The sequence below is a fragment of the Malaclemys terrapin genome, chromosome 9, assembly GCF_027887155.1.
Source record: "Malaclemys terrapin pileata isolate rMalTer1 chromosome 9, rMalTer1.hap1, whole genome shotgun sequence".
Classification (NCBI taxonomy): Eukaryota; Metazoa; Chordata; order Testudines; family Emydidae; genus Malaclemys; species Malaclemys terrapin.
In genome coordinates, this window is record NC_071513.1 from 101,372,482 (window position 1) to 101,394,689 (window position 22,208).

At 48.5% G+C, this 22,208-nt stretch overlaps 3 protein-coding genes across 3 annotated transcripts; all 3 read left to right on the forward strand.

Annotated features, from left to right (window-relative positions):
- The first annotated feature begins 1,322 nt into the window (after positions 1-1,322).
- LOC128842990 (receptor-transporting protein 3-like) lies at positions 1,323-6,958 on the forward strand. Its single transcript, XM_054039421.1, has 2 exons — positions 1,323-1,606; positions 4,393-6,958. Exons 1-2 carry the CDS (start codon positions 1,461-1,463, stop codon positions 4,946-4,948), a joined length of 702 nt encoding a protein of 233 aa, XP_053895396.1. The 5' UTR covers positions 1,323-1,460; the 3' UTR covers positions 4,949-6,958.
- A 2,718-nt stretch (positions 6,959-9,676) lies between these two features.
- LOC128842991 (receptor-transporting protein 3-like) lies at positions 9,677-14,035 on the forward strand. The gene is made up of 2 exons (XM_054039422.1): positions 9,677-9,994; positions 12,399-14,035. Exons 1-2 carry the CDS (start codon positions 9,807-9,809, stop codon positions 12,904-12,906), a joined length of 696 nt encoding a protein of 231 aa, XP_053895397.1. The 5' UTR covers positions 9,677-9,806; the 3' UTR covers positions 12,907-14,035.
- Positions 14,036-14,714: 679 nt separating this feature from the next.
- Positions 14,715-21,955, forward strand: LOC128842989 (receptor-transporting protein 2-like). The gene is made up of 3 exons (XM_054039420.1): positions 14,715-15,834; positions 18,883-19,331; positions 19,648-21,955. Exons 1-3 carry the CDS (start codon positions 15,674-15,676, stop codon positions 19,815-19,817), a joined length of 780 nt encoding a protein of 259 aa, XP_053895395.1. The 5' UTR covers positions 14,715-15,673; the 3' UTR covers positions 19,818-21,955.
- The last annotated feature ends 253 nt before the right edge of the window (positions 21,956-22,208 follow it).

Below are 22,208 nucleotides of genomic sequence, written 5' to 3' on the forward strand. Positions count from 1 at the left end.
GATAATTCAGAGGTCAAAAGAAGATCCTAGCATTTAAATGAATTGTAAACACGGGATATCTCCGGTACTGTGAATGGCGGAGGAAAAAGCAAACGGCCTTACGTTAATTTGTATAGCTAAGTACTGGTGATGGACCTCCTTCAAAGTCATCCTAATGACTTTTTGTTCCTCGAGGAAATCCCAAAGAGGACATGAAATTGTATACAAGATCCTTGGGTCCTGATTCTGTCATCTCAGATCTGCTTAGACTTCATCAGGGGAAGTTTGAGTCGCAAGACTGAGGTCCCAGTTCTGCTGGGACGCCCTGAATATGAGATTTGGATTGGATTATGACCTATGACCTGAATTCTAAAGGAACTCTTTGCAACTACAAAGCTCACCATCTCTGCTGTGAATCTGCACCTCAATGGATTGAACTCATGTCTGTCTGTATATTGATCTTTTAACCAGCCTCTCTCTCTTTTGTTTTTTAATACATTTTAGTTTAGTTAATAAGAATTGGCCGTAGTGTGTATTTGGGTAAAATCTGAAATATTCATTAACTGGGGCTGGGGAAATGAACACGAGATGCAAACAACATTCTTATAAGAAAGTTCGCAATGCATTTTTGCCGGGCACGGGAAAAGATCCTAAGAAGTTGTGGGAGGAAGACTGTGGCTATAGGGAGGGGAAGTCACAGAGGGAAATCATGAGAGATGGACCCACATGGCTAGTATTTGCCTATGGACACATACTATAAACCCTAGCTTGGGGTGAACAAATACATAGGAACTGGGTTAAAGCAAAATGAAAATAGCAAGGAATGGGGTGAACTGCGTTTCCTGAATCCTCCCCTGCGTGTTGTCTATCTAGACTGCAAACGCTCTGGAGCAGAGAACTGTCTTTGCTTTATGTTTGGGAAGCAGGGTGGGGGCCAAAAACATCCTGATACTAGTTTAATCATTATCATTTGAACCCCGCAAATAACAACACTCCCTAGGACACTTCCTAAGCACACCCAGATTGGCTGAAGTGCTGGGTTGGCATGGGAGATGCACAGAGACACTGACAGACACAGCCATCCGTGTGCATGGCCACTACTTCACCCCCCCACAGCCCACAGGTGCAAAACCAGCAGACTCCTTTGGGAGAGCTGTTCTGTATTGTGTTGTGGCCAAATTCTGCCCTGGCTGGAACCGCACGGCATGCCCGTACTGTCAGCAAAGTCATTCTGGGTGTGACTCAGTGCAGGGACTTTGTCTGGAAGCAAAGGTCGAGCTTCACAAACATCAAACTTGGTTCTGTGCCATGGGGTGGCACCTGTTGCTGGGGAAAGGAAAGCAACCCGCAAAGGTCTCTTCCCCAGCCACAGCCGTGGAAGTCACAAGCCAGGAGACTCAAATTTCAGTCCAGATCCCTCCAGCAGATCACGGTCATAGTGCAAAAACGGAACCAGCTCCAAAGGCAGATGAGTTGGGACCATGGAGATATGGCAGCAAATATTTTCTCAGAAGATTGAGCAGATGAAACCAGGAGACAGGTGGACTCTGAAGGCGGATTATAACCTTCAGTCCAACGACCTGGACCTTGGATGGAAGCAATTCCTGCAACAACATGCGTTTGCCAGGTGAGGGGTAGGGAGCAGGAGAATGGGGTTAGCAAAGGGCTTTGTGAAGAGCAGCATCTTCCTTGCATAGCACTACCACAGGCTAAGAGCTGGTTAAATAGTAAAGGAAGAACTAATGCACAAAGAGTCGGGCTGGTGGCAAATCTTCCTCCTAAATGATTATTCGAAGGGAAATGGCTTTTTGGATCGAATGGAAATTTTCATGAAAAACAGCTGTTTTTTTCAAAAAACGTTGGGGTTTCCCCCCCAAGCCCCAAACGGAAAATGTTTTGGTTTTTCGACATCCCCTCAAAATTTTTCATGGGGAGGGGGGAAGGGAGGAATCACTTATCGGCTCTAACAAAGAGATGTTTACTGACAAATTTTGTGGATTTTTTGCACCAGTTTTGAACTTTCAGGCAAGCTCTATTCACTAATAGTCTTGCGAATACAGACTCCAAGTTCCGTTTCCTGTGATGAGTGAGATCATATTATTCTATATTTGTAAATATCTGCACAACTAGTGGGCATTTGTCAAAACGTGTGCGAAACCCAGGAGTTTCATGAAATGTAGCAGCAGTGATTGATTCATCGCCTGAAAATTCACACCTGAACTCCATCGTTTGTTATCCTCTGCTTTAGAATGCTCGCCATCCAATCAGGGCGCAGAAGCAATAGCATATGGCTCAGGTGACCAGTTAAAGAGCCCGGCTTGGCAACAATTGAAGACGGTGAAGGCTATTAGCCCAAAGTATTTGGTGAATCCTTACAAGTAGCAAGCCCATGAACAAGTGTAGAATCAGTTGATGAATAATTCACTAACCAGAAAATAGGGCTCAATCATTGCAAATAATCTTAAGGAATAATTTGACCAGTTCTAACAATGTCTAGTTACCTAAATATTTGCAGTGTGACCATCATTGTAGTATCTGGGTGCTGGATTTTTATGATAATATCTATTGCTCTGGAGCTGTCACAGACCACAGAAAGCCATGGGCGGGGAGGGAGAAGTGTCTGGAAAGTACAGCAGGGAGGGAGATGGTGACAGAAGGGGAGGGCGAGGAAGAGGGGGTGAGGAGAGACCAAGAGGCTGACCCAGAAGGAGGGAGATGAGAAGGCCGAGGGGTAGGTTGGGGGTGGGTGAGTGAGGGGCCAGGCAATGCAGGGGTGGCCGTGGAGGGCTGGGTCATGCACATGGACGGGGCTGGGGGAAGCAGTGAATTACACCCACCTTGGCTCTTCTAGACATTGTCAGTGTCATCTCGAAATCTGACCCAGTGCCGCCGTCCACTCATTCTGCTGATTTTCATCCCCGGTGTTTATTTCCCCACCCCCAGGGCTCCAGGCCTGCAGCTTTATGGCTGCTGAATTATGCTGAGCTTGCTCTCCTCGGAGGTGCCCACAGAGCCACCATGCCCAAACTGGGTCAGTTTTACTGCTGGCTCTTTACTTCTCTAGGGTTGCCTCTTTGTTTCTCGCCTGCATTTCCAGGCAGCGGGGCCAGTCCTGGCTTGAGACGGAGAGGAAGACTCTAAGGGTCAGCCCGAATCCATGTAACAATGGAAAGATCCGCTGGAGCCAGGGGCCGGTTGCGGTGGACAGGCAGCAGCCTAGGAGTGGCTTGCAGAAGGATTCTGGGAGCAAATATGGATGCAGAAGCAGCTAAATCTATACCTCGTTCTACTGAACACTTGGATGATTGTTATATGTTACTTATGGAGCACTATGGGGCTGTCCAATACAGCGAAAGTGAGATTCCCTGCCCCAAAGAGTTTACAATCTCAATTAAGAAGGAGATGGAGGAGCCGGGAAAAGGGAGAGAGGAGGGAAAGGACAGTATGAGCGTGTGGTCACTTGGGAAGCTAACGCATGTGATGTACAGTTATTTGGATGGTGATAGGACCCAAAGGCTTCTGTCAGCTTGCACTCCCTTGGGCTAGGCATTCTCAGCCATAGAGCAACGAATCTCTGCCCCTAGAAAGCTCTCAATAGATGGGGCCAAAGGGGATTTTTATGACCATGACCATTATTATTTTTAAACCTCTGAGGGGCTACAGCTTGGAAGCCTTCTTGAAGCAGTAGGTTTGGAGGAGGGGTGTGAAGGTGGCTGCGGGGATCTGTGGTGTTCAATTAGGGTGACCAGACAGCAAATGTGAAAAATCGGGACACGGGTGGGGGGTAATAGGAGCCTATATAAGAAAAAGACCCAAAAATCAGGACTGTCCCTATAAAATCGGGACATCTGGTCACCCTATGTTCGACGCAGTGAGGGCATGGCATTCAGGGGGGCTGGGAACAGACTGGTCTTTATTTCTTGGCCCTCGTCACCGCACCTGGGACAATGTTACAGAAAGCTGTGTGTTGGTCACTATCCGATAGCTGCTGCTGCAGATCAGGAGGGAATTCTAGGCATCGGGGAAGCGTGAGAGATGGTCCGGAGGCCACTAGAGTCCATAACTATTTGAATGTCAAACATCTGTAGCCAAAACCAGCTCTCAATATCTATCATATAGAGGAGCAGAAGCCATCCTGTTTAGAGTGGACTCGTGCCGGAAACTATTTGCAAGGCATAACAACGACAGCTGTATTGAACCTACTAACTAATAAACAATGCTCTACATCCCTCAGTGCTAGTAGATAGCGCTCCGTCGAGTAATAACTACCTACACCTCTCGAGCTCCACTGCCCGTGTACAGCGCTCCAGAACCCATCCTGCGGGACAGAGGCTGTGTTCTCAGATTAGCAGCTGCAGCCGGTTGAGGGCTTTGAATCTGGGTTAAGTTTTGTCTCCTGCTTTCTCCTGTTAGGTTTCAGTGCTCACAGTGCTGGCACATCTGGCACTCGGCTCAGGTGAACATTCTCTTCCACATGCACCTGGACCGGAAGCAGAGATGGGGCCAGGTGAAGATGAAAATCTTCAGACAAGAGTGCAAGAAGTGCCTTGTGCCGAAACTGGAACTGCCTGAATTCAGCCAGGAGAACGTCGAGAGAGTCCTGGAGAACCTGATGCTGAAGATTCGCGGGAAATGCTACAGAGAGGCCATCAATCCCCACGACCTGTCCAAGATCATTGTGGAAGCTCAGATAATGGGGCCGCATGATAGCTCCCACTGTGAAGCCTGCCGGGTGGGCATCTGTTGCATGAAATATGAAGCCCAAGCACCAGCCAGCACCTTCTTTAGGCCTGCTTCTCTATTGCCACGCATCTTTCCTGCCCAGGAGGAATGGAGCGAAGCAGAGACGGGGAGTGGCCGTGACTCGGGGAGCAGCTGTGACTGGCGGCGCTTCTGTTGCTACAGTTGTTGTTTGGTCATATTTTTGGCTGTGCTCATTTTTGTTCTGCTTTATTTCAAAAACAAGTAGTGGAAATTCAACACTCATACTTGTCCCTAATGTAACTGAACTGTAATAACCTGATTAGTCTGTATCCACAATCTGTTAGTCTTCAAGGTGCCACCGGACTCCTTGTTGCTTTTGTAATAACCTGAGTAATAATTGGGCTTGGAAAGATTAAATTTTTATCTGTAAATATCAGTAAATGTCAATTTTCACCACACACACATAAACCAACATCAGTAATTGAAATTTACTGATAGGCAAAGTAAGAAAAATGCTGCTTGGGGCCTTGTTAGCATTTGATTTCAGGATGCGTCAGACATGCGTCTGACGAAGTGGGTATTCACCCACGAAAGCTTATACTCCAATACTTCTGTTAGTCTAGAAGGTGCCACAGGACTCTTTTTACAGATCCAGACTAACACGGCTACCCCTCTGATACTTGATTTCAGGATATTTACTTGGTATATTTTGACGGGCGATGTTGACAGTTTGCGCTTTAACGGTTATAAAGCTTTAATTTTTTGAATCGCAACATTGTCTGTCATGAAGTAATTATTGTCTGACCCGCCCCCAACTGCCTGACCGCCTCCTAATTTCCCACAACTATGAACATTTAAATCAATAAACATTTGGAAAAAAACGCCTAACCCATTTTTTTTTGCAGCTGTGAAAATTTACAGAGATAAAAAAAAAAATGCTTAAAAATAACCATGGATATTTTCTGTTAAAATTATATCAGTAATCAAATTCTGCCAAGCCTAGTAATAATAGATAATGTACCTGTATATGTAGGGTTGAATGCGTGCATTGGGCTGAGAGCTAGAAAAATATCTTTTTATTGGCCAGATGAGCACATTTCATCTAAGAGCCATTGGGGGACGGTAGCTATGGACCCCTAAGTTCCCTTTTTGCGTGGTCAGTTTTCAGAGTAGAACGGCTCTTTAATTGTTGCATATGTAATCTTCCCCAGGATCCAGCCCTGGATAAGCCGAGCAATAGAACAGAAAGATGTACGTCAGGCAAAAGACCTTTGAATTCGCTCACCTGATTCTAGGGAGTTCAAAGGAGTGTTTAGGGCTTCATTGATTCTTGAGTTGATGGAACCCCTGCCCCTAGATAGAGAACTTGGGCATGATTTTCTAAGCTGCCCGAGGACAGACAGCCTCCTGTTTAAATATCTATGTAGCTGCAGTTGAGTCGGGAGGAGTCTAGATACCCTCCGTGATGCCTGTAATTTTAGTGCCTGTAGACACAACGTTTCCCGCCTGCAATTGGGAGGCTGTTTCACAACCTCAGGCCCTTTGTCTGTCAGGCTGATTGGCCAGGCCTTGAGCCTTTACATTCAACGAGGGTTTGATGCGTTCCCATGAAACGTCCTGGAAACCTCTCCGTCCCATGGGCCAGCTGTTGTTGCCTGCCTGTGACAAACTGCTCGGAAAGTCTGCTGCAAACCCCTGGCAAGTTCTCCTCTGCGTCCTTTTCTTTAAAGGGTGGTGTTACCAGTGCACCCCCAAGGAGATGCCCTAGATTCCTGGGGCTCTGTCTGCTGGCAGCTCAGGGAGAGGCGCACTGTCCCTGGTGGGAGGGACAATAGGGAGTGAGATGCCCCTCCCAGGGAGTTCAGGAAAGGGGAGGAGCCATTTTTTTGAGTCTGTCTGGAGCCAGGCAGGGCAAGGGCAGGACTGGCTGTGTGGGGAGCTAAGGTGTCCCAGGCCAGGGTTCCCCCTGAGAACTGGCCTCTAGGGACCTGACAGCAGATCCCTCAGCTGGGCTTTTCCTTCTCCACTGATAAGTCCCAGTTTGTAGAGTTTTGCTGGGAAACTTCCCCAGCCAGGCTGAGTTCGCCCTCCAGCTCCCTAGGGGAGACCAGTCCCCACATGGTCAGCTCTGCTCTGGCTGCTAGTCCGGGGCTGCTGCCCACTGTGTGTGTGTCTGGACGCTGGGCTACCCTGTTTCCCCGAAAATAAGACAGTGTCTTATATTAATTTTTGCTCCCAAAGATGCGCTAGGTCTTATTTTCAGGGGATGTCTTATTTTTCAGAAATGAAAAATGCCTTATTATCGGTGGATGCCTTATTATCGGGGAGGTCTTATTATCGGGGGGATGCCTTATATTACAACGAGAGGCAAAACTGTAAGTAGGCCTTATTTTCGGAGGATGTCTTATTTTCGGGGAAACAGGGTAGGAGACGACAGTTTGGATTTTAGTACAGTTGTGTAACCTGCACCTTGAGCCCTGCATCCCTTTGTGGGGAGGGGAAATCCTGGGACCGAAGCAGCCTGACTCCTGCCTGGAGAGGATCCCAGCCAGCAGAGATCAGCCCCTCTGCAGTGACTGAGGAGTCCAGAGTCAGCTCTGAACGTGAGGATCATTCATGGAGTTTGTGAGTGCACCATCTTTTAGTCAGTCAGTCCGGGAACTTGTTTTGGGGACCCCCTACTCCCTGAACTGTGTCCTCGAGCCAGGGAGTGAGGGGTTGGGGATTTTATAACCTGCTGCCTATTAAACCTGTGGGGGAATTTACCATCTTCTCCCACTTGTGAGTCCTTTGGGCTGTACTGAACCCAGTCACTGCTAAACCACTGCAGAGACGATCTCGTGGTCATAGGCCATCAAGGGCCCCAACAAAGTACGCGTACCAACGGGACACTAATCTTACATTTGCTACATCAGGTCACGTGACTGGGGAAAGTCACGAGTATTAGCAGCGTGGGCACCGGTGACCCTAAGAATAGTGTTTTACCCTGTTATGTTGTATTTGTCTCCTGTTTAATATAATTACTGTGCTGAAGATATTGTATGTGTTTGTGTTATTTCTTGGGAGTCTCCAACTATCTGGCAAGTAAGTGGGGGTTACCCTGTGGTTAGAATTTTCTTCCCAAGCTGCCCTGGTGACCCTGCCAGGAAGGAGTGAGGAGGTATCTTCATAGGGAAAAATAAAGAAGATACACCCTGCTGAGTGGGTGGCGGGATCCAGAAGAACCCAGACCTATCCATCAAAACCTGTAAGCAGATTGGCATTAAAGAGGGTAACCGGGTGGAGAGGGGGCGCTACACAAGACTACGCTGTGTGCGTATATCTGTAACTAGATAGTAGAGAAGGTGCCGCTAGATGGCGCTCAAGAATACATTGTTCCTGGCGTTTGTAGGACCAGTAAAACGTCTTGTGCCCTACAAATGGCTTCTTGTGTGTCGGTTTTTACACGGTGTGACGTTATTGACATAAACTGGGACCGTATAGATCATTGTTGCAACCAAGGTCCTGTAGTGGCACCCAAATCTTGTATAAAGGGGGTCAAATGGGGTGTCTAGGACAAGGTTATGGTTTACTGGTTATGATTATGCTGTCTATATGTGTGTATCAGTTTTGTAGTCGAAGTTATGAATATTGGCTCTATACTGTCTGTATGGCAAACTTATGCTATGCTTCTGGGTGACATCCCAGACAAGCTGAGATTAGCTCTGCCTAGCCTGCTTGATGGCCCATTAAGGACCATCAGCTATACAATGGACCCATTGAGAGAAGGCAGATACGCCTTGTAACTCAGCAAAGTATGCAGGGACTGGCCCATGTGACTCCAGACTCCATTTTGCTGTAATTTTCCACAGTAAGAACAAAGAGGTGTTCTTACACCTGGAAAAGACTATATAAGGCTGATGCCTCATCTCCATCTTGTCTTCAATCCTGCTTCATACCTCTGGAGGAACTTTGCTACAAACTGAAGCTCTGAACAAAGGACTGAGGACCCATCCCAGCTGGGGATGTATTCCAGAGACTTGATTTGAACCTGCAGTTTATTCCATCGCTGCTGCAAGCCTGAACCAAGAACTTTGCCATTACTGTATGTAATTGATTCCATTTAACCAATTCTAACTCTCATCTCTATCTTTTTCCTTTTATGAATAAACCTTTAGATTTTAGATTCTAAAGGATTGGCAGCAGCGTGATTTGTGGGTAAGATCTGACTTGTATATTGACCTGGGTCTGGGGCTTGGTCCTTTGGGATCAGGAGAACCTTTTTCTTTTACTGGGGTATTGGTTTTCATAACCATTTGTCCCCATAACGTGTGGCACTGGTGGTGATACTGGGAAACTGGAGTGTCTAAGGAGATTGCTTGTGAGACTTGCGGTTAGCCAGTGAGATGAGACCGAAGTCTTAGTCTGGCTGGTTTGGTTTGCCTTTGAGGTGGAAAAATCCTAGCCTTGGGCTGTAATTGCCCTGTTTTAGCAATTTGTCCTGAGTTGGCACTCTCAGTTGGGTTCCGCCAGAACCGCATTGTCACACACGGCTCTTCCCAGGAGGGCTTTGCAGCCTTTTGCAGGGCAAGGAGAGGGTTGAGGCCTGTTTCCCGAGGACGGCTGAATGATGCAGAGGGCAAAAATATTGATCCAGAGACCGTTGGCCCCAGCTGGAAGTCCCTCCCCTGTCTCCCTGAAGCAGCGCCTCCTGGTGGCAGCAAAGTGGCAGCACCACCCTATGGAAAGGGAGGTAGATGCCTACAGGAGGGAATCAGTGCTGCAAAGTCAACTGGGATACAGTGGGGTCTGCAGCTGAGGCTGTGTGTGCACGAGGGGACGAGAAAGCTGTGGAGTTCCAGCAGGGATGTGTGGTCCCCGGGCTGAATGTGGTCCAGGGGAAATACCGTGGAGTTGATCCCTGCGGGGAGGGCAGTCCTGCACACAAGCAGCATGTTAGTTCCCCTTTCAGTTTCGTTTCTCACAAGCCCTGAGCTTCGTTCCACACCCAGGGTCCTGAGACGGTAGCAACGAGGCAAAGGAGCCCACCTGTGCAAGGCTGTTCCTCAGAGAGGGAGGGGACGGTTGCAGAGCCGGAGCCCCCCCCCCCCTTAAATAAGTCACATTCCTGGTTCAGACAATAAATGCTGCTGCTCAAGAGAGGTTGTAAAGGGGAAGGTGAGAACATGAAAACCTGGCAGCGGATGTTTGATCAGAAGATGGAATGGGAGAAGCCAAATGACACCTGGTCTCTCACCGTGGAGGATAACCTCAGTCCTCGAAACCCAGAACGCCGATGGCACCTATACCAGCAGAGAAAAGCATTTGCCAGGTGAGGAGGAGCAGACAAACTGGGCAGTGAATGATGCTTGAAGGCATGGATGGCGTGTGAACCCCGCCTTTGGGGAGGCGAGCCTCCCGTCCCTTCCACGTCCCTTGCCTGCCAGAGCCCTGAGCCCTCTTCCCCCACTGCGGCCAGAGGAGCCCAGCCAAACCATCCTGAGCCCTGGCCACTGGCCCGAGCTGAGCCCCCGCCGGCTTTGGGGCGGAGGGGGAGTAAGGACGGGGCCTTGGGGTGGAGCGTGGGCAAGGCCACAGCCTGGGTTAGGGGAGGCTTAGCTTAGTGTTAGTGGGGAAGGAAGCAGGGAGGGGAGGTGCGAAATTGGGGAATAGCTGCGACTGAATGATCGATTGGGCTAGTCCTTGTGTTCGCTGCACACACGTGTAAAAGGGATTTAGCTGTACGGCACCTAGCCATTAGTGCTGATGAGTCACCGTGATGGCACTAAATATTTGCCTCCTGTTAATTAGCATTTTCCACCACTGTAAAAGTCTGTAGGGCAGGAAATTGTGACTCCCCCCTCCCAGGAGTGGAAATGATGTCATGGTTAGAGCAAGACAGCATATTTAAACAAATTCCCTTGAATTTCCATCAGTAGTTTAGCAAACAAGCAGAAAGCTGGCGGAAGCAGTGAATTTACTATTGCAGGATATATGCATCTTTCAATTTCATATCTGACCACACGTCTTCACTCCAGATACCGTCAGCTAAGAGCTGTGTTCATTCAATCCGGGAACAGAGATGGATCATGTGATATACATGGCATGTCAATACTGATCACATTTCAAATGTCAAATACTCACTAAGGAACAGTAGGCCAAGATTTCAGGGTAGCAGCCGTGTTAGTCGTATCCGCAAAAAGAACAGGAGTACTTGTGGCACCTTAGAGACTAACAAATTTATTAGAGCATAAGCTTTCGTGGACTACAGCCCACTTCTTCGGATGCATATAGAATGGAACATATAGGCCAAGAATTATTCACAGAGATTATCCCTCTAATAATATATTATTATCACTACATATTTGTATTACCAGAGCACCTAGGAGACCCAGTCAGGACCTCATTGTGCTAGGTGCTGTACAAACACAGAACAAAGACAGTCCTTGCCCCAAAGAGTTTACCGTCTACATATAAGACAAGAGACAACAGATGGATACAGACAGCATCAGGAAACATTTAGACAGTATTGGTCAGTGTGATAGGCAACGGTCAAGACAATCGTGCTCTGCTTGCTGGCTGTGACGAGAAGGAGAGATGAAAACTGTGGCATAAATGATTCCAAATGAATTTTTTGCTCATCTCTCGTTATGGGCGAGAGACTGATCCACAAATGCAAACAAATTCAGGTTGGAGGCTGCTCCTGAATGAGCCTAGACTTCAGCTGTAAATTGAAAAGTGCCCCAGTTCTAGGCTCAGTCCAGCTCGGAAGGCTTAGTTAGAAATCCGTTGCAAAGCTGCAGTGGGCCGTGCTGCATGAAATATGACCCATGGGCACGCTGAGCCCAGATGGAGGAAGTGACTATGCTCCCAGGCTGGGTTTTGCTCGGATTGATTAGTAAGTAGAGTCTTTGCCCATCTAGAACTAGGGGAGGAAACTTAATTGCATTGGCGCTTTCCTCTGGGGAAGTCATTTGAGTTGGCAATGTTTGTAGAAAGGTCTGGAGATTAAGGGCAAAACTCCCATTGAGTCCAACAGGAGCTGGCTTTGAAACCCGATACGTTGAATTTGTAGGGTGGCCAGGTGCCCGGTTTTCGACCGGAAAGTCCGGTCGAAAAGGAGACCTGACAGTGTCTGATCAGATCTACTGACCAATCACCCAAAATCCGGTTACTGCGAGCAGGGAAGGCGGGGATGCGCCGGGTCATCACCCTCTCCGGCCCCTACTCAGCCTGGGCCACCTCTTACCTTCATCAGGTAGCTGCAGCTCCCAGCCCCAGCTCCACAGGCGAGTCCCTGGGTGGCCAGGGGGGGAGGGAAAAGCAGCGAGCGATGGGGGGAGGGGAGAAGAGGAGTGGATGGGGGCGGGGCTTTGGGGAGAATGGGTGGGGCAGGGGTGGGGCCTCAGGGGGAAGAGGCGGGGCAGGGGAGGTTCTGGCACTTCTGCTGGAGTGTTCAGTTATTAAATATTACCAAGTTGTGAACTTGTCCAACACTTTGCTGCCTGACCCTTCGGGGTGGCAGGTGAATGTGAGTGAATGCTATTAGGACTATGCCATTTGGGCACTCGATCCTGCAGAGCGCTGAGCGCTGCTTGCGTGGACAGCAACAGGGTTTGGGGGTGCTCAGCCCCTTGCAGAATCAAGCCCAATGTCAGGGGATGAGTCTTTCTCAGCATTGAGCTTGGGGGCTGGTGTGGGCGCTGGGTTAAATGTCCCTTCCTTTCCCCCCGTAGGTTTCAGTGCTCATGTTGCACCCGTCACTGGCCATCAGCTCAAGTGCTCATTCTCTTCCACATGCACCTGGACCGCAGCCAGCGCCAGGGGCAGGTAAAGATGAGGGTCTGTGGGCAGAAGTGTAAGAAGTGTCATGGAGCGAAGTTTGAGATGCCCACGTTCAGCCAGGAGAACATCGAGAGGATCCTGGACAAGCTGGTGCTCAAGGTCCGTGAGAAATGCTACCGAGAGTCCATCGCAAACCGTGATTTAGCTGACCCCGTAGTCGAAGAAGATGTGGAAGGGCCACATGACATGACCCGTTGTGAGGCGTGTGCTCTGGGGATCTGTTATCTGAAGATCCAGCCCTACTCATCTAGCTACGGATTCGTTCGCCCCACTTCTCCGGCTGCGGCTTCTCAGCCTGGCCAGCAGGCTTGGTGGGGAGCAGACGCAGAGAGCGACTGGAAGCTCTTGTGTTTTGTGGTGGTTTTGCTCATCTTTGCTGTGCTTTTTAGTGGGAAGTAGGCAATTCAGTGCTCAGAATGGTTCCCTAATATTATCCACACTGGTTGCTAATGCACCTTCCCTTTTTCATGGAGAAAAAAAAATCTGGCCTGCACCGTTTGCCTGGGAAATCACCATATGCTTAATATTACCATGAAATGCTTTAGAGAGACTGATCATGCCCATGCGTCATGCACCAGGGTAATAAACAGGGGCTGTAAAAAACAGGCCTCCTCAAAAGCAAGAGGGCACATTATGCCCCTTCTTGTTGGCACCTGTGCCCCCCTCTGGAGGTTTGATCCAGTGCCCAGTGGAATGAATGGAAAGACTCCCACTGACTCCAGTGGGCATTAGATTGGGCCCTCTGCCCCGTCAAATCCTCATGCTCCATCTCTATGCCTTGTACCCCCCTGAGAGGGGAAGGGTAGGACCCCAGAGGGGGCTTTGCTGCCCGAGGAGAGGCTGGACTTGAGAGTAACTGCTCTTGTGTGCAAGATGCATCCTGGATCGTCTGCACAACTGGAGGGCCATTTCCCCGTCCCTTCTGGGGTGGCGGGAGGGGTAAACGCCAGGAGTCAGAGCCACGTAGCTCCATTGCTGATTTCACCAGCTGAGGAGTTAATCGATCCCCGGATAACTTGCCCCTTCCATGGGAGTGGGGCTGATGTATGCCTAGATTTGAGTAGAGTCCCCAGTGGAGGAGATTGGCACTGGGGCAGGCCAGAAGCAGGGACCATGTTCACAGGACAACGAGTTCAGATCCTTAATGACAACCTTCTTGGGCATTGTATACCTGGGTGTTTGCATGGCAGGAAACAAGGGGCTGCTCGTCAATCCCTGGTCACATCCCTCTTTGCAGTGTGCTTTTCTGTCTCACAGACAGAATCCTGGGCAGAGCAGCGGTCTGAAGATGAAGGAGTTTCTTGGCTTGGTTTACATGTAACTAGGAAAAGGCAATTCCGTCCGTGTCCCTGTTGAAAAACGGCCCCTGCTGAGTTTTAGTGCCTCTGCAATACTATATAAGGACCTGTTCTGGATAGAGTAGTTCCTTTTCCTGCTTCCTGTATTTTCCATGTTAATAGACCAATACTTGGCTTTGGTATTTTCTCCTTATTGTATCAGTTCAATAAAGCATCACATTTAAATTGAAATATCAGAGGACGCAGGGGAGCTTCCCTCTCTGCTGGGGTGTTGTGTGAACCCTACACCCTTTGGGGAGGCAGGAGTTCACCCAGCAATTGCCCTGGTGCACAGATCTATCCTGGTCCCTTTATTAGCAGGGGCAGCACCCCAGGGTGATTGCCAACAGTAGCCACTCAGTGGGAGTGTAACAGAAATCCCAGATGCCTGAGAGGAAGCTCTGCGTCCATCCAACACTCAAAGCCTCCACGATCCCTCCAGCCTTAGCGTCTCAGTCCTGGACTAGGGCACATTCTGAGGTGCAGTGCAGGGTGACGGGGCGACATGCTCAGGGTGTGCCCTGGCCTTGCCCCGCCGTCCCTCCCAGCTCAGGCTCTGGTTGGGCGGGCTTTATCCAGCCAGCACACGCCCTCTCCGTGGGGGTGTGGAGAGATGCTTCTCCTGCTTGCCCGTCCTTTAGCCAATCACGGCTCTAGTGGCAGGGCTGGCCTTCACAGCACTGCTGCTGATCTGGGGTGTGGGGACTCCACAGATCCGTGGCACATCTACACCGTAATAGCTAAAGTCTGGAACTAAAACTATTGGCCTAGCAGCACGCTGAGGTCTATTAACCTCTAAGCTACCCGCTGGAGAACAAGTGAAGGATCCCCACTGTACAGCATGTATCTGTCCCATCACGTCCTGCCAGCACATGAAAACGTCATTCCCAATATCTGCCCATAGGGCTGTATTCTTAATGCGTTAACTGCCTGATTACATCTGACCAGGAGAAAGTTCTTGAAATAGTTACCGCGATGGCTGTTGGTGGGATCACGATGCCTTCCAATTTAGCTAGGAGTGTCTTGGTTTGATGGAGTAAGAGATACCAGCCCAGTTAGTGCTCTGGGGTCTACACAACACATGGTGTTCGGATGCAGAACTGATGTAAGTGGAGGTAACTCCACTGAGGGAGAAGGAGGAGGAATCGCCAGAGGAGATGCTGAAGAACAACCACAGAACAAAGTAGTAGCCGCAGTTCAGAACTGGAGGACTAAGTGACAGAATGGCCCAGTCCTGCAGGGCTGAGTGCTGGAGAAAGACTTTCCGGGAGGCGTTCTTGACCAGGGACTGGCTGACTGGTCTTGCTTCCATGGGTCTGTCCCATGTCATGCTAGTATAGCAGCCAGGGGCAATACAGGAGCCCATCTTTTCTCCAGATGTCATGACATTCGCATTTTGACACAAGGACATGGGAAAAACCTAGTCCCTGGGATGACGTCTGTGTCCTGTTTTCTTCTCTGCCTGTCTCAGTAATCACCTGGCCGCGGCTCTGCTGAATCTGAATGCCAATGGGGAAAACAAAGCCAGTCCAACTTTTTGTTTGAGTGACTATTCACACACATCATTTGGAGGCATTCACCCATCTCAGAAATACAGTCCTTATCATATACCCCAGGCGGAAAATGGAGAACCAGATTAGCTTTGGAAACAAAACTCCTTTTAGTTTCATTTCTCACACACACAGAAGTTATCCGGTATCTAGCAGCGAAGGAACTCAAATCCCCACCCTGCCGCCCAGCAGGTGATGAGATAGAAGTGGGAAGTAAACAATCAAAACTCCATTTGTAATGCAGCACACTTTGGAGTGTCCTCACGAACATCTGGAGAGATGAAGAAGCTGAACATGGATTCTTGGAGAGAAATGTTTTATGAGAAGATAGAGGAGGTGAACCCACAAGACTATTGGGACCTAAAGATGCACCAGAACCTTGATTACAATGACTTGGGACCTGGTTGGAAACAATCACTGCAAGAACATGCATCTGCCAGGTGAGACGCAGCAGCTGATAGGGCAGCTGGGGATTTCTTTAGGACTTCACATGTATCACACCTCCTTAGTCATTGACAAATGATCTATTTTTAGTGAGGGATACAGTGTGTGTGTGCGTGTGTGTGGGGGGGCATAGTAGCATATATGCAGTTGCTTTAATTATGCCTGGGAATTAATTATACCTTTAAATGCATCCCCCGATTTCAAAAATGTTTCCTTTTTTTAGAGGCATTTTCTGTTCCAGCCACCACACGCCCCTCCCTGCCCCCGCTTCTGCAAAAGCTGCTGCTACTCCTCTTGGTTTAGAAGTTTAGTTTTTTGTTTGGGTTTTATAGTCTCTCTCTTATGCTATTTGAAAGTTGTTGGACATGGAGATAGCACCAGGACAGCAACCCCAGCCAGTGCTTAATTTGTAATGAAAGAGGTGCTGGGCTTCCAGCTCGACAAGCCCCAGCACAAATTAAGCACTGGCTGGGCGGTTGGAGAGCGGCGTCTGCTGGCCAGGCCCCCAGCTCTGAAGGCAGCGCCGCTGCCAGCAACAGCACAGAATAAGGATGGCCTGGTCTGGTGTATTGCCACCCATACTTCTGCGCTGCTTCAGAGCTGGGTGGCTAGAGCGTGTGGCCGGGAGCCCAGAGGTGCAGGGGCTATGAATTGCCGAGCCTAGAAGTACAGCAAGCCCCGGCAGAAATTAAGGACTGTCCCCAGGGCCTAGTGAGGAGGTGCTCCTTCTAATGCTTCAGTAGTTTATGGCACTATCATAAGGTTTGGGGGACCTGGGTCTGAGCCCGCGCCTGGCTAAATAGGTCTGAAGATCTGGGTCTCAGCCTCTCTGTGCCTCAGTTTCCCATCTGTAAAATGGGGGTGAGAGCACTGCCCTGCCTCACAGGGGTGTTGTGAGTATAAATGCTTTAAAGATTGTGAGGTGCCCAGATGCTATGGTGACGAGAGCCAGATAAGTACCTTAGACCAGGGGGTTTCAAACTTTTCTTCTGGCGACCCAGTTGAAGAAAATTGTTGATGCCCGTGACCCAGTGGAGCTGGGGGTGAGGGGTTTGGGGTGTGGGAAGGGCTCAGGGCTGGGGCAGGGGGTTGGAATGTAGCAGTGAGGGCTGTGGGGTGGGGACGGGGATGAGGGGTTTGGGGTGCAGGAGGGGCTCTGGGTTTGGGGGGGCTCAGGGCTGGGGCGGGGTGTTGGGGTGCGGGAGGGGGTCAGAGCTCTGGGCTGGGGCAGGGATGCGGAAGGGGGTCAGGGCTCTGGGCTGGGGGTGCAGGCTTTGGGGTGGGGCTGGGGATGAGGGGTTTGGGGTGCAGGAAAGGAGCTCCGGGTTTGTGGGGGGGCTCAGGGGTGGGGTGGGGGATTGGGGCGTGGGTTGGCGCACGGGCTTACATCGAGTGGCTCCCAGTCAGCAGCGCAGCGGGGATGCTAAGGCAGGCTTCCTGCCTGTCCTGGCACCGCGGACTGCGCTGTGCCCTGGAAGTGGCTAGCAACAGGTCTGGCCCCTAGGCGGAGGCACGCAAGCGGCTTCACGCAGCTTTCGCCCGCAGGCACTGTTCCCCCCTCCAACTCCCATTGGCCAGTTGCCGGCCAATGGGAGTGCAGAGCTGGTGCTCAGGGTAGGGGCAGTGCGCGGAGCCCCCTGGCCCCCCCGCCTAGGAGCCGTACCTGCTGCTGGCCACTTCCGGGGTGTAGCACGGTGTTAGAACAGGTAGGGACTAACCTGCTCCTCACCTGTTGTAAATCAGAGTAGTTCCTTTGGGTGCCCTGGAGCTAGGTCAACTTACACTGGCTGAGGATTCGCCCATCAAGTAGCTACAGTATGAATATGTATAGATCTATGTCCAGTTGCCTGGCAGTCAGGGCAATACCACCCCAAGGGCATGTATTGTTGTGAAAGCCTCTGGTACATTGAGTGCTGGTGGAAGGTGCTGGACTGACATTGATGGTGCCTGATACAAGGTGCTACTCCGGTTTTACCTCATTGTAAAAAGATTTGGGGGTGGTGGTGGATAATCTGCTGTATGTGAGGCCAAAAGTGCTAATCCGACCCAGGGACGCATAAACAAGAGAATCTCACGTAGGAGCAGAGCGATTATTTTATCTCTGAATTTGGCATTGGTGTGAGTGCTGCCAGAATCCTGTGTCTGGTTCTGGTGCCCACAATTTAAGAAGCATGCTGATAAATTGGAGGGTTCAAAGAAGAGCTATGAGAATGAATAAAGGATTAGAACGCATGTCTTATAGCAATAGACTGAAAGAGCTCCATCTATTTAGCTTAACAAAGCGAAGGTTAAGGGGTGACTTGATTACAGTCTATAACTGTCTACATGTGGAACAAATATTTAATAATGGACTGTCAATCTAGAAGAGAAAGGTCTAAGAGGACCCAATGGCTAGAAGTTGAAGCTAGAGAAATTCAGACTAGAAATAAGGCGTACATTTTTAATGTTGAGAGTAATTAACCATTGGAACAACTTACCAAGGATCGTGGTGGATTCTCCATCAGTGGCCATTTTAAAATCAAGACTGGATGTTTTTCTAAAAGCTCTGCTCTGGGAATTATTGTAGGGCAGTTCTCTGGCCTATGTTACACAGGAGGACAGACTAGATGATCACAATGGTCCCTTTTGGCCTTAGAATCTAGGAATCTGTAATTACATTGAAATGCATTAAAATAAGGCAAGGCAGTGGCGGACACAGCGTGGTGAGCATTACACCTGCTTACACCAGATCTGAGGTTGGCCCCAGGCCTTTAATTAGCCCTGAGTTTGATAGCAGGCGCTGCTGGTTGGTTGCTGTAATGGAATCTACAAACCCCATACTGAGCTTGGGCAGGAGCGGGAGTGGAGCCTCTCCTGTCTGCAGGCAAGCAACTCAACCGCATCTACAGGCAGCTGCCGGAGCTGCCAATCATGGAGACACTTTTTTGGGGGTGGGGGAGGTAATAGTTGCCTATATAAGACAAAGCCTCTAGTATCAGGATGGTCCCGATAATATTGGGACATCTGGTCACCCTGTGCATGCTATATCTCTTTCCTCTTTTTAGCTTCCAGTGCTCATCTTGCCAGCATTTCTGGTCATCAAGTCAAGTGGTTATTCTGTTCCATATGTACCTGGACCAGCACAGGAGAAAAGGTTGGGTGAAGATGAGAGTCTTTAGACAAGAATGTTATGAGTGCTCCAAGGGTAAGTTAGAAGAGCCAAATTTCAAGGAGGAAAGAGTCCAGAAGGTCTTGGAGAACTTGGTCATCAGCATTAGAGAGAAATGCTATGGAGAGTATGTGGCCCAGTTATCTGAGGTTACAGTGATAGGACGGCACTATGGACCACATTGGAGTGACCATTGTGAGGCTTGTCGGTTGGGAATACATCAGAGGCCCAAACACACGATGTATTATGGAAGACCCAAAGACACAGTGTACCATGGGACATCCAAAGACACAATGCCACCAGTTCAGCTACCATCACACAATTTACCCCAGGACACGATTTGCGGTAGTTTTGTGTTTTGCTGTGTTTTGTGGACTATTTGCATTTTGATTTTTATTTATATGAACAGTTGGATACTAAAGCTAGTCAAATAGTGGGGGTAAACCCCCTCGATTCATGAATAATTGCAAATACAGTCAGTAGTTTTGTTTGCTCTGACTGGTGAGCTTGTATTTCTTATTTTACCTGAGTGTGTAGATAATTACTAGGGATTCAAGAACATTTTTGAAGTCCCCAAAAACTTCATGAAGTCTGGTGGGAATGATTCTGCGTCGGAAAATTCTAACCAGAACTACATCATTCATCCCTTGCTTTTCTCTAGTTACTGTTCTCCTGTTTGAAAACTTCCAGTTGGCTAATCAAGGAGCAGAAACAATACCACATGACTTAGGTGACCAACCACACACCAGGAGTAACAAATGGCTAAAACGAACAGTTTGTGAACAGTCCAAGAGACTGAAATTATTTGTCTGGACTATTTGGCAAATCTAAATAACCAACACGTTGGATCCATGAACCTAGAAAGGAGCTACGTTAATAATGAACATGATTTGTGACGACTTATGCAGCTGGCTCCATCTGTTACCTTCCTGCTTTTTAAGGCATTTGACATGGAAAACTGAACAAGGAGAGAGACTGGATTTAGCAACTGAACTATTTGAGGAAAGATGGGCCAAAGGAAATGAGCTAATTCAAAAGAGAATCATACAATGTCAGGCTGGAGGGGAACTCAAGAGGTCATCTAGTCCACCCCCACTCCCATGCTAAGGCAGGATAAAGTAAGCCTAGATCATCCCGGATAGATGTTTGTCTACCCTGCTTTCAAAAACCTTCAGTGACGGAGATTCCACAGCTCACTTGGCAACCTGTTCCAGCGCCTAGCTATCCCTAAAGTTTTTCCTGATATCCAACCTAAATCACCATTATTGCAAACAAAACCCATTACTTGTTGTCCTACCCTTGGTGGACATGGAGAACAATTGATCACCGTCCTCTTGCCTTGGACAGAGTTGAAGAGAGTTATCACATCTCCCTCAGCCTCCTCTTCTCTAGACTAAACATGCCCAAAATCGTGGATCCAACTTTTACAAAAACGATATGTACCCCTAATGCAACTCATAACACCGACTGCTTCGCTGTGATGTAGTCAGTTACCTTTTGTGTTTGTCACCCTTTTTTCCCCTTGTGCAGGAAATGAATTGTTCCGTCAATAATTGTGTGCCTCTTTAAAAAAAAGTAAGTAACTGAAAAAGCCAAGGTGATGGGGAAGCTTAGTTGCTGTCTCTTTAAATGCCATAATGCAGGTTGGGTAGTTACAAAGCCACATGTGTAATGTTGTGGTTAACAGTGAAGCAACTCTTCGGTTTGCCCTTGAAATGGGTTGTTCCTGTTGACTAGTATACGCTGACTAGCATACTTACATTTTACGCTGGTAATACCACCCGCAATATATATTCCAAGCATTTAAGTATATATATTATTAAGCATTAATACAACAGCATAAGTGAACAGATCATAATAAAGTTACAGGCCAATCTGGGCTATACAACTAAGTGTCCCATAACACCTCTCATTAGCTGAAATTGACTTTGGCTTAAGTAGATGCGAAAACGGTCAGGATCAGGACATGTGAGCATTGCCTCATAGCTACCGTGTCAAGCCTGTTTATCCTGGTACAGGCTGAAAGGGTGTCTTCACACCCCTTAAGACCTGGAAAGCATGTGGTCAGAAGAACAAAAGATACACTAAAAAAAGAAGAACAGGAGTACTTGTGGCACCTTAGAGACTAACAAATTTATATGACATCAGGAATCAAAATACTCAAAAACCAGTGGGAGAACACTTTAACCTGTCTGGTCATTCAGTGACAGACCTGCGGGTGGCTATATTACAACAGAAAAACTTCAAAAACAGACTCCAACGAGAGACTGCTGAGCTAGAATTGATATGCAAACTAGACACAATCAACTCCGGTTTGAATAAGGACTGGGAATGGCTGAGCCATTACAAACATTGAATCTATCTCCCCTTGTAAGTATTCTCACACTTCTTATCAAACTGTCTGTACTGGGCTAGCTTGATTATCACTTCAAAAGTTTTTTTTCTCTTAATTAATTGGCCTCTCAGAGTTGGTAAGACAACTCCCACCTGTTTATGCTCTCTGTATGTGTGTATATATATCTCCTCAATATATGTTCCATTCTATATGCATCCGAAGAAGTGGGCTGTAGTCCACGAAAGCTTATGCTCTTATAAATTTGTTAGTCTCTAAGGTGCCACAAGTACTCCTGTTCTTCTTTTTGCGGATACAGACTAACACGGCTGCTACTCTGAAACCTGTCAAAAGATACACTGTGGTACCAGGAACAAACAAGGTGAAAAGCTGATTAATGAAATCCAGTTTCAGGTGATGTATGTACTAGCTTTTACTGGTAAATAAGTAGGGTATAAAAAGATGGCTTTAGGGCTGTCACTTTGGGGAACACACCTGGCACGGAGCAGCTCTGCGGAGACTGGTATCGTATAGAACCTTTGCCCTAGACCATATTAATAAACCTGAGTGACATTGATTATTTAGTCTCTTGAGTATATTTCATAATGAACCAAAGGGGGGTGAAGCAACTGACTAGACAATTTACCCACAGTTCTAAGGATTCTTTTGTAGCCTGGATCCAGTGGTTCCTCTCCCTTGGCTGGGGGGTGGGGCGGGCATAGGCTCACCCATCACAGTATCAACTTCTGCACCAAATGAAGCAGGGGCTATCTAGCCTCATTTGCTTCTCAGGCCTGCGTCATTCCCAAGAACCACCTCTCTTGTGCACTGAAAGAAGCAGAGGTCCTGGGGAAAATATAGTGCCCGATCATGTAAACTACCTTATCAGA